Source organism: Nannospalax galili, unplaced genomic scaffold (genome assembly GCF_000622305.1).
Source record: "Nannospalax galili isolate Female #2095 unplaced genomic scaffold, S.galili_v1.0 scaffold312, whole genome shotgun sequence".
Lineage (NCBI taxonomy): Eukaryota > Metazoa > Chordata > Mammalia > Rodentia > Spalacidae > Nannospalax > Nannospalax galili.
This window is the reverse complement of record NW_008335967.1, coordinates 6456887-6468967: the sequence shown is the minus strand read 5'-3', so window position 1 is coordinate 6468967 and position 12081 is coordinate 6456887. Positions and strand designations below refer to the sequence as shown.

General features: G+C 39.4%; 2 protein-coding genes across 3 annotated transcripts in view; one reads left to right on the top strand and one right to left on the bottom strand.

Moving 5' to 3' along the window:
• The window catches only part of Pmpcb (peptidase, mitochondrial processing beta subunit), a gene marked incomplete in the record, with an annotated part of 13389 nt that extends 13254 nt beyond the window's left edge, over nt 1–135 (top strand). The window contains 1 exon segment of the mRNA XM_008830760.3: nt 1–135.
• Nucleotides 136–150: 15 nt separating this feature from the next.
• The window catches only part of Dnajc2 (DnaJ heat shock protein family (Hsp40) member C2), a 28122-nt gene continuing 16191 nt past the window's right edge, over nt 151–12081 (bottom strand). For both annotated transcript variants that reach the window (XM_008830761.2, XM_008830762.3), the window contains exons 8-17: nt 10036–10127; nt 9835–9956; nt 9373–9522; nt 6887–6975; nt 6623–6692; nt 5139–5323; nt 4299–4399; nt 4081–4188; nt 727–881; nt 151–292 (exon numbers count right to left, since the gene is read on the bottom strand). In XM_008830761.2, coding sequence (XP_008828983.1) covers nt 218–292; nt 727–881; nt 4081–4188; nt 4299–4399; nt 5139–5323; nt 6623–6692; nt 6887–6975; nt 9373–9522; nt 9835–9956; nt 10036–10127 — 1147 coding nt within the window. In that variant the 3' untranslated portion in view covers nt 151–217. The remainder of the gene's footprint in view (nt 293–726; nt 882–4080; nt 4189–4298; nt 4400–5138; nt 5324–6622; nt 6693–6886; nt 6976–9372; nt 9523–9834; nt 9957–10035; nt 10128–12081) is intronic.

Sequence of the window (12081 nt, the reverse complement as noted above, 5' to 3'; positions counted from 1 at the left end):
TTTTGAGTTAAATAGTCTACTTTTCAAGGACAAGACAAACATTCTGATTGATTCTTTTGTATAATGGGTAGAGTTCCAGGTGAGCCAGGGCTGCATGGTGAAACCCTGTCTCAAAATAAACACAACAAAAACAGATTATTACTATAAATATAATTTTGAGGTGAAAACTTGTACAGTATTTTCAGTTTTATTATAAAAATGCACACAACAAAGATTGTCATTTCTTGGCTCTGCTTGCATTTAGCACCTGCTCTTGAGCAGCTTTCTTTGCTTTTACCATCTCAACGAGTTCCTAAGAGGAGAAAAAGGTGTGGTTTAAATTAAGACTCTGTCACTTTCAAAGCAGACATACCTGTTTAGCAAAAATCTATAAATAACTTGAACTGGATGAATCTAAAAATTAATAGAGCATTTAACTCAGTGCTGTACGTGGCACATGCCCTCACGGCATTCGGAAGATGGAGGCACTGAGGCTGAGGCTGAGGCCAGCCAAGGCCACAGGGAGATCCTGTCCCCAAACCAACAAACAGTACTATAAATGTTGATTCCACTAATTGCCAAGGATAAAGTTTCTAAGTATGGTCCATTTCTAAGTATGGCCCCATAACTGCTATGGTATTAAAATAAGCACTAGTATTACAAAATTAGTAGATATACCAAAATGTGAACTATACCATGCTATAATTTAAATGATAATAGAATCTATAAACTCTGAAAGTGTACAACCTTGTATCGTTTCATGCAGTCCTTCTTTGTCCTACCAGGAACCGCTTCAGCTATCTTTTCCCATCTTTCTGGTGTATTTACTGGGTACGTTTTCAAAGCTTGTTCTAAAAGTTTCTGTTCTTCTGTTGTCCAAGGGGTGAAATCTGTGCATGGACCTGTTAAGAAAAAATTTTGTCTGAAAACTCTTACGCTGAATGGTAGAAAATGATCTTGGACCACCTTCTCAGACATATCTTTTGGCACACAGCTAGCTACGTTGCTATATAAGTTCTGATATAAGATGTATAATACTGAACAAACTTCTAAAGATAGACACATAAAAACGTCTGTGTCTTAGAACTTCTCTCACACCCCAGTTAATGAATAGATTAGTGTAACAGAAGCTATCTGTCTCGTACTGTTGGTCTCTTGTAACCCAATAATATCTGTACCAGACTCTTTAATTAGATGTAAATTTATACTAAATTTGGACTTTTGGGCTCAAAATCACAAAAGTCATTTAAAAGTGAGGAATAGTGGTACATACTTAGTGTCCTAGCTACTTAAAAGGCTGAGGCAGGAGGAGCCCTTGAACCTACAAGTTCTATGACCAGCCTGGGCAATAAAGTGACCTTTTCTCAGAGGAGAAAAGTCATTCAGGATTTCTGGTTGTTAGGGAAAAGAGAACTGTCATAAATACAAACAGACCCTGGAAAGAACAGACCCTGGAAAACATTACATGCTAGGAAAAAAACCCCACCAGGTGTGGTGGCATACACCTTTGATCCCAGTACCTAGGAGGCAGAGGCAGGCGGATCTCTGTGAGTTCAAGGTCAGCCTGGTCTACATAGTGAGTTCCAGGCCAGCGGGGGCTGTGGGAAACCCTGCTTAAAAAAAAAAAAAAAAAAAAAAAAAGTGCTTGTGAAAACTGCCAGCTACCACAGGTTTCAGTGAGACAGAGGCTCGGGTTAGAGTCAGTGTTGTATTTGGAGTCTTCTCACTACACCTGCTAATATCTTAATGAAGCCAATGCTAGGGACCTCTGATAACCATTAATGCAGTTTTTCAAATAAACCTTTGTATTTGACAAAACAGCAAATCAAAAACAAATGTATTTCTTAAGGATGCTTATCAGCCGCCACTGATAAGCATTGGTGAAATGAGAATGTTAAATGCTGAAAAGCCAATTCAGTTATTCTAATGTAAAAGACAGCAACTGGCAGGTACCTTCAGATCACGATGCAAATGCAGTAGGGTCTGTAGAATGACTAGTAGTCTGACCACTGCTTATTATTGTTCCTCAATCTAAAAAGGCAGAGAACTTGTCTCTATTCTAGGCAGACCAACAATTGTTTGGAGGGTACCTTTTAAGTTTTAGGAAGCCCTTACTGGTTAAGAGTTCTACTTAGTAAAATAAGTTTAATTCATTTCCTTGGGACAAAGATGAAAATGACATGTAATTATTTTCTTTTCTTCAGTTACTTCACGATACCAAAATAAAGTCAAACTATTGTAAAATTCCTATGAGAAATTACTAGTCAAAAGAAATTGTGCCAGGGCTGAGGCTGCAGGTCAGTGGTCGAGTGCCTGCCTAGCATGAGCAAAGTGCTGCATTTGGCCTCTAGCATTGTAGAAAATAAAAAACAGGTGCCAGGCTGTTGTTTACAGCAGAATTAAAGGAGTTCAGACAAGCAAGTCACCCCAGATTTTTCAAGTCCAGAGTTCAGACAAGCAAGTCATCCCAGATTTTTCAAGCCCAGAATGACCTTCCCAACAGAACACTTTTAAGTTTTTATTCTCAAATTGAAATTTGGGGACAATAAGCCAGACTATTTACTAATCCAAACCTGTTTAGAACTATGTTTTGGAAAGCATGTGTGTGTGTGGGTGGGGGGAGTAGCTTAAGGATTGATTGGTGACTCACAGGTACATTAACATTTTTCGAACCTTGACAATTAAAAGAAAAAAACATGTTGAGACTGGAGAGATGGCTCAGTATTTAAGAGCACTTACTGCTCTCCCACAGGACCCTGGTTCAGTTCTCAACACCCACATAGGGCAGTTTATAATCACCTGTAATTCCAGTTCTAGGGGATCAGATGCCCTGTCTGGATTCAGTGGCCACTTTCACTCATGTGGTGCACATACAACCAGGCACATACACGTAAAATAAATATGACTTTGTGGAAACTAATAGTCCAGAGTAATTCAATTAGCTAGAATGTCCAAAAGATTAACAGCAATGTAATGGTCTTTAGCTTTTTATTTTGAAATACATTCAGAAGATAGAAAAAATTCTTATATACCCAGATTTCCCCAAGTGTGAACATCTTGTAGCATCTGCTTACCCCTTTCCTTATATACAGACATCCACATTCTATACCATTTGAGACTAAGTCATAGACATGATAACTTCTTAAAAACAAGGACATTTTGGAGCTGGAGAGATGGCTCAGTGGTTAAGAGCACTGGCTGCTCTTGCAGAGGACGCCAGGTTTGAATCCCAGCACCCACAGTGGCTAACAACCATCTGTAACTCCAGTTCCAGGGGATCTGACACCCTCTGCTGGCTGTCTTGGGCACTGCATGACATGGGTGCACCTACCTACACACAGGTAATACACTCATACACATAAAATAAAATTTTAAAAAAGGACATTTCTGTTGGACATGGTGGTGCATGCCTTTAATCCCAGAACTCGGAGGCAGAGGCAGGCAGATCTCTGTGAGTTTGAGGCCAGGCTGGTCTCCGTAGCGAATCCAGGCCAGCTTTGGCTACAGGGAGACCCTGTCTCAAAAAGACCAAAAAAGTAAAAAAGAAAAAAAAAGGACATTTCCTCATACATTTATAGTTTGCTTTTCAAAATTTTTTAATTTCATTTTCTTATTTGTATGTATGGATGTACATATGTGTGCCATAGCATGAGTGTGAAGGTCAGAGAATTATTTGCAGGATTTGGTTTTCTCCTTTTATCATGTGGGTCCTAGGGATCAAACTTAAAGGTTATCAGGCTTGGCAGCAAGTGCGAGCTTACCTTGGCAGCCCTGTAGTGCTTTCAAAATCAGGAAATAAGTCTTGAGGAAAAAAGAATACTATTACGTGTCCAAATGTCCCAGTTACATCCTTTAACTGATTTATGGTATGTGCTGACCAATCACAGGTCTTCCTCTAATGGACTCTCAATTGAAGAACTGCAGTTCTCAATGGTTAGTTGAAGTAAGCCTGTTAACTGACTTAGAAACATTTGCTTTATGCCTTTCAATATGCTAAATTTAATATTCTAGTCACCGTTAACACAGACCCTAGGTCTTAGATACTTTCAGGTGGTCTGGAATCAACTAGTATTTTCTACTCACAGAAACACCAAACTTTACCTTCAAATCGTTCTGAAGGTGTTGCATTGTCAGCTTGAGGTACCACTCCATGTTCTTTTTTAAATTTGTCAAAAGCCTTTTTGTTAATGTCATCTTTTTGATGAGGGTCTGGGAAATGAAAAAAAAATTAACAGATCAACTCAGTCTTTCAATAAATTGTATAAATTACTTTAAAATATGTATGTAAGGTAACAAATTGACTTCTCAAAACTACTCACCAAGCTTTTGGAGGCTTTTGGCCTTACTAATAACATCTTTGGCAGTTCTCTTGATGCCAGAAGAAGAATGAAGATTCATGTAATTAGCAATAACTTCCCATCTACAGAAACAGGCATACGTTTTATTAAGGAGAAAAAAACAAAACAAAAAACCCCACAAAAATGATTATGTTTTTAGAGCAGAATGGTTATAAGATCTACAGAAAGAACCCTAAATGGTCTACTGATGCTGTTAATTTACACTGCTATTGCCTGCACTGTTTCTTGGTTTTGATAGATTTAAACCAACCATCTATAAACATAACAGAAAACAACACATTTGTTTGTATTGTCAATTTAATACATCGTTCTTGAAAAGGAGAAATCACTTTGAAAACCGCCTTAGTTTACTCATCTATATGGAATGAGTGAGTCTGACTCTCTAAGGCTTGAATTTGAAATCTAGACTTTGAAGTAAGTTCTGGTTTGAGGCTAGAAGCAAGAAAGAACAAGACTGCAAGAGGGAAACTACAGGACACAAAACACAGCCCCTGCTACAAGCCAGGACAGAATAAGCCAATGCAGTGGTCAAGACTTATGTCTTAGACTCTTCATTCTGCAAAGAAAGTAATGATGAGTATCTTGCTACATGTATGTATGTATGTATGTAGAGGTGGTGGTATAATAGATAAGCCTAGAAGTTTGGAGTGCACCTAGCTTCTCATTTTCCACCATGACACAGAATTTAGTGAAAGTCTTTCTAGACTCAAGCTTATCTATAATCAAGGCTCCTACTTTGATTTCTCTCTCCATTATTTCCAGGCTCCAATGTATAGAGAAAATTTTCTAGAAAATCAGTACCTTGAGTTTGTTCCAGCAGGGAAGAGATTCACAGCTTTAATTAGTAATTGCAGATCATCTTCTGACCAGTTTTTACTGCTACTCCCACTTCCACCAGTCGACTTCTCTGCATTCTTAGATGCTTGTCGCATCCGAGCCTCAGCTTCCTCTTTCTCTTTCCTAATTTGCTCATTTACTTCTTCTATCTACACAAATATAGGCAAGTCAGACTTAAGAAGTATCATGTGACTGACACCCTCTTTCTGGTTGGAGGTTTCTGGTCCTCAACTCAGTGTCATCCTCATTCCAACTTTATGCCCCACAGGTGAACCTTGAAATTGGCATCAGCTTTTCATCTGGCTTAGTTCTGCCTTTCATGCTGCAGGTATGCTTGAGGAACCAAGAACTGCCCACAGCTTGACCTTCCCTGTCCAAGCTGATGGTCTCTGGGTTATTCACATATACAAGCCACCTCAATTCTCTTAAGCTCATAGTCTGTACAAAAACATAAATGTACAGAACAGTGGTCTGTTTTAACTTGGGGTTCTACCCTTTACATTGTTCCTTCTGGCCTACCTTCAAATATGCACAAAGAAAACTTTTATATGACCTTGATGCTTCTGACAGCTGTGCCTTGGGGTCACTCTGACACATTCCTCTTCTTCAGTCCCTTAGAACCAGTCATCAAGTTCATGTAATTCTAACTTTGAAAACTTTTTTTGTTTTTCTTTTTTTGAGATAGGGTCTCCCTGTAGCCCCAGCTGGCCTGGAACTTGCTATGTAGACCAGGCTAGCCTCAATTCGGAGATCTGCCTGCCTCTGCTTCCCGAGTGCTGGGATTAAAAATGTGCATCACCCAACAAAACCACCATGTCCAGCAAAAGCATTTTCTTAATTTCCATTTTTCTTAGTCCAGATCCTTATAGTAAAATTGTAACTAATTAACTTTATATCTGTTGGATACATCTTGCCCAGTAATGCCCAAAACTAGCACAACATTGAACTTTCTGTTAACTAAAAGATCTAATGGTAATGGAAACTAGTCATGCCAATATTAAAAGGTATTTAATTTGGCTTTATTTTTCCTAACCAACTTCATTTCCCATTCTTTCTCTCCAAAAGTTTCTACTCTGACCTCTATTTACAATTAATGTAGTTTCTCAATCTTCATTTTAAGTGTCCTTACCCAAAGCTTGCGTATAAATGTTATCCTATGAAATACTCAGAGAATAATCAAAACAATTATTTAAACAATTTTTTAAAAAAGAAAACCATAACGGATACGCTAGATACTACAAACCAAACACTATACATGGTTAAAAAAATACATTTTAATGTACAGATGGAATATAGTGAATTTAATTCCAATTTAAGTCAACAGCACTTAATATCAACAAAATATAGACACACAAAAAAATCAGCCACTCTTTGCCCTTAGTAATCTAAACATGAGAGGAACAGGTGAAATAATTAAATGGCAAATATAAGTAATGTGTTTCTAGTACCTGTTTCTCCAGAGCAGCCTTTCCGACTTCTCTTGTAGATGATGTCAATATTTCATTCAAGCCCTGTAAGCTAAGGAAAAGAGTGAGAACTGGGGTGTAGCTCCATGGAACAGCCCTTACCTAGTATGCTCAGAGCCTTGGGCTCCATTCTCAAGGAACGCACGCACGCGCACACACACACACACAGTGGTGACAGAGGTAGGGGGTGGGAGGTTGAAACTATCTGGAGGCTACAAGACTTTAATAGCAGCTCCTCAGATATACCTTGCTAGTTCAAGCCGATCACAAAGCTTTTCCACTTCTTCCATCATTTTAACACGCTCTGCTTCACTGTCTGAAAAGTGATTCCAAGTCTAGAAGTACAAATGCAAACACTTCCATCTTATATCTGCCAACATTAGAAAACACATCCAAGTACATCACCAACTTGATTACAAACAAGAGCTTCCCAAGAGGTGTTGGATGTGAATGCACACAATGACCTCATGTGGTCACCAGCTGTATTCCCAAGGTTCTCCCTGAGCAGCTAGCGGTAAAAGGCACTATAATAAGCGTGGGTATGGAAGCAATACAGAGTGTAGAGTACCTTTGAGTATTGTAAAAGTTGACAGTTCCTTAAAGAACCATTTCAGGATCAGGAAATTCTGTATAAGTCAATGTCTTGTCCTTTCAATCTAGTATGCTGAATGGGAAAATGGGGACATTTTAAAAAGGGGTTCTAGGGGTTGGAGAGATGGCTCAGCAGTTAAGAGCACTGGCTACTATTGCAGAGGACCCAAGTTCGGTTCCCAGCACCCACATGGCAGTTGACAACTGTCTTTAACTCCAGTTCCAGGGGACCTGAAGCCCTCTTCTGATCTCCGTGGGCACTTCACTACATGGGTGCCTTACATACATGTAGGCAATACACTCATATGCATAAAATAAAAATAATAAAATATTAAAAGGGGGGTTCTAATATGCTGTGCTAAGAAACAAAAGATATGAGCAAAAATTCCCATTAAGATCATGCTCAGAATGGAACAACATGATGTAAGTGAGCATATGTAGAATCAGCTGGACAAATCTTCCCATGCTTCAAGTTACTGCTGACAGTCTATCTCCCACTCCTCAATTCTTGCTTCCTTAACCCATGGGATATGGCTCTCACTGAAGTTCAGTGCTGCTTTTCCTGCTGACACATCCCAAGGCTTCTAAAAGTACCATTAATTTTCTTCCTATCTGTCTGGTCACTCCTCAGGTTTCATTTTTGGCAGTTTAGTACCCTAAGTATTGGTGTTTCCTAGGGTCCCATCCTCCACTTTACCCACTGCACACCTTCTCAGGGTGATCTCATCCACTTGCAAGGTTTCTAGTGTCATCAAGATATGGACGAAATGTAATGATCCTGATCTTAAGCTCTACACTTATACACACACAGGACCAGTGTAGTATTCCCATACATAGGCTCAACATGTCCTAAACTGGACCCATTGATTTTCCATCCATCTTTTTCTCCTTTGTCTTCTGTATTAGTGAATCATTCACTCAGTATTCCATGCAAGAAACCAAGGCATATGTAAAGTTCAGTCCTCCTCTACTACTCCATCACATACTCTAGACCAACAGGCCTTTTCTGCTTTGTAAATATCTCTTCATCGATTCTTTTCTAATCCCACCATGTCTACCTTAGTTCAGGCCACAACACTTTCTAACCTGGATGTGGCAAGAGTCCTAATTAGTCTCTCTTTCTCTTAGTATTCTGAGGTTCTGACCAAAACCAACCCAACATTAGATTTTATCCAGATATATAAAAGCTCTTCAAGACCTGGCTTCTCCTTTTCAGGTGTGCTTGCTCTCTAAGCCTCATTTCTCTGCATTCTCTCAACATCCCACCTCTAATCCCGTGTACCCTCCTTCACTAGGCCTCTGACTACCTTTTTGATACCTTCATATTCCCAATACTCATCTTCAAGTGTATGAATGCTTGTTCATTTTGTCATTTTCCATCACTAACCAGTGATTCCTCGAAGACCTGGACTATGTAAATTATAACTGCTTGGTATACAATAAATACCTGTCTGGTCATTCAGTGAATAAATAATACTCATGCTGGAAAAGAGCAATAAAACAGGTAACAAGCACCAGAACCTTTACTTGAATTTATGTATAATCTCCAAGCATTACTTAACCTAAGTTCCTATGTGGCCTTTTTAAGGTTTTTATCAAGTTTTCTCATTAAATGCCAAATATGCCAAGTCCAACTTGTGAATTATCTCATTTAACTTATCTCTACAACTAGGTATCACTTCAGCAACAGTAGAGTGAGGAAGGTAAGGCACCAGAGTATACATGACCTCTCTAGGGTCCCATAGCTATAGTAAGTTCAAGGCCAGGATAGGCTTCATGAGACCGAGAGCTGGCTCAGTGGGTAAAGGCACTTGCCTCCAAGCCTGACAAACTGAGACCAGGACCCACATGGTGGAAGGAGAGAACTGATTCCCACAAATTGCCTTCTGACCTCCACACACAGGCCATAGGACATGTATGTGCACACATGTACACAAAAACCAAATAAATGTAATAAAAAAAAAAATGAAACCCTGCCTCAAAAACAAAAAGCCCAACCAAATAAAAAACAGCATCCCAAATTTTCATTTAAAAATAAAATCTATACTGTTTACCTGCATGGTGTAAGAGGAAATATTCTTAAGTTTTCATTAGGAACCTAGTTTACCTGTGCTAGTATTTGTTCCATCAATCTGGCATACCTTGCATGAGTTTCGAAGTTTCTGCCTTTCCTTTTTAATGGCTTTTTTCTGGATATCTTTTTCCTTCTTTGCCAATAATGCTTGCTGTCTAACCTCCTCCTCTTCTTTCTCCTTAGCCAACCGAGCAGCTTCTAATTCAGCTTGTCTCTGCTGTAAAAATGGCGAGCAAAATCATTTTAATAAATTAAAAATTTCTAAATGCTCTCTAATCTTAAAAGATGACATCAGACCGAGAAAACACGAACTAAAAATACATAAAGAATGTGCATTATGAAACAAAACAAAACAAAACTCCATTACACAGCTTTGCTTCTTTGGTTACAAAGTAGGTTGAACAATTCACAGCTTTTTATTCCCAAAAAAAAAAAAAAAAAAAAAAAAAAAAAAAAAAAAAAAAAAAGACAAAAAATAAAAAGAAATTAAAGAACAGTTCGAGCCCAGCTTTCTCAAATGGCACCTCACCTTTTCTTTAGCTTCTTGCTCCTTCCGCTTTGCTTCTGCTTTCGCTTTCTTTTCTGCTTCTTTTTTGGCCTTTTCTTCTTCCTTAAATTTTTTTATCCTTGGATCACAGCTATAAGCATTATCTATCCAAAAGAAAAAAAAAGTTAACCTTCTGAATTTCTAACATTTAAAGAACTCTTAAAAAATATTAATTATACTTACCAACTAATGTTCTGATTCTGTTCATTTCTTCTTTTTTCCTCTGTGCCCTTGTTGCTCGGTTTTGCTTTTCAATCCACCTCCTCTCATCACGACTGTAAGACACAAAATAGTAGACTCAAACTACTTATTAGTGATGACTGGAAAATATGGTGTAAGTTCTTATGTAAATAATGTCCTATAAGGTTAAAACACTATGTCATTCCTATCATTAAAGGGTGGCTCTAGTAAGTGCCCCCAACTAGCTTAACTTATGAGAATTTTAAAATACTGTATCTTAGTTGCAGAGACAGCTCAGAGGTTAAGTAATTGCTCCTCTTGCAGAGGACCCACCACCCACACTGAGCAGCTCACAACTGCCTACAACTCCAGTTCCAGGAGATATGATGCTCTCTTCTGGCCTCCAAGGGCACCAGGCAAGCATGTGGTGTACACATATATATGAAAGCACTTACAAATACACATGAAGATTTTTTAATTAATTAATTAATATTTTTTAGTCTTTTTGAGACAGGGTCTCCCTGTAGCCCCAGCTGTCCTGGAACTCACTATGTAGACCAGGCTGGCCTTCAACTCAGAGATCCACCTGCCTCTGCCTTCCGAGTGCTGAGATTAAAGGTGTGCACCACCACACCCGGCTAAATATTTAAAAAAAAATACTGTATTTCCAGGCATGGTGGTGCACCCCTTTAATCCCAGCCCTTGGGAGGCAGAGGCACTGAGAGATAGAGGCCAGCCTGGTTTATATAATGAGTTCTAGGCCAGCTGGGCCTATAGGGAGACCTGTCTTAAAAAGACCAAAAAAAAAAAAAAAAAATACTGTATCAAAAATATATATTGCCAAAATGTGCTTATTAGCACAATAGTGACATGACTGTTATGGGGTAACCACCCACTTTCTGAGCTCTGAGGCTCATTCCACAAGAGGGAGTTTATGCCAGGTGATGCAGACCTGTCAAAAGCCCTTGGATCCCCATTCAGACCATAGGGGGTATACCTACTACAATTTATTTGCTAAACAGACATGTTGTCAAACTGCTTTCTAAATGTTTATATCTGGGGATTAGTGCAGCTCTCTTAACCTTGGTCAGAAAAGCTTTTTTGCAGTGTGCAGCAGTTAACATAGACTCCTAACTGGTCAATATGCTGAGATGAGCGACTGTTGAGTCTTAAACGGACATCGATACCACACCTCCCCCCGCCCCATCCCCAAGGCCTGGTGAACATCACAAAAGGAGGGAACAGAAAGACTGTCTGAGCAGGAGGAAAGGGAGGAGTGCTGTGAAATGCTGTCTTCTGGACATGACAGGACCATTCACTCATGAATTCACAGCAGCTGTGGTTACTTGCACAAGATCAAGTCTCTCAACTTTCCATCATGGATAGGATAGGGACAAGTGAGGACCCATCCCTAGCAGAGGAGCTCCTGGCCATTAACAGCTGCTTGGGAAAGGAGAGTCATTTTTCTTCAGTGGTATGGCCATTGGTACATTGCCCATGATGTGGTAAATAACCTCACACCCATGCACATGCAAGCAACCCTAATTAAAACTCAGTGGATTGTTCATATATAAAAAAAAAAAAAAAAAAAAAAAGAAAGAAAGAAAGAAAGAAAGAAAAAAGGGGGGAGGGATGGCTCAGTGGTTAAGAGCACAGACTGCTCTTACAAAGGACCCGGGTTCGATTCCCAACACCCACATGTCAGCTAACAACTGTTTGTAACTCCAGTTCCAAGGGATCTAACACCCTCTTCTGACCTCTGCAAACACTGCTGGACAAGGGTGCTCTTATACACAAGAAGGCAATATACTCAATACATTGTAAGAGGATCTCAAGCCTGGGTTACATACTGAGACTAACAAACTTAAAAAAGGGGCCGGGACAAAATTCAGTGGCAAAGCACTTGACAACCATGTACAGGGCCAGAAAAATAGATGTTTTTCTAAGAAAAGGCTGGGTATATGGCTCAGTGATAGTGTTGCCTAGATGCATGAGGCCCTGGATTTTGACCCTCAGCACCAGGAGAGAGGGAGGGGGGGAGGGAGGGGG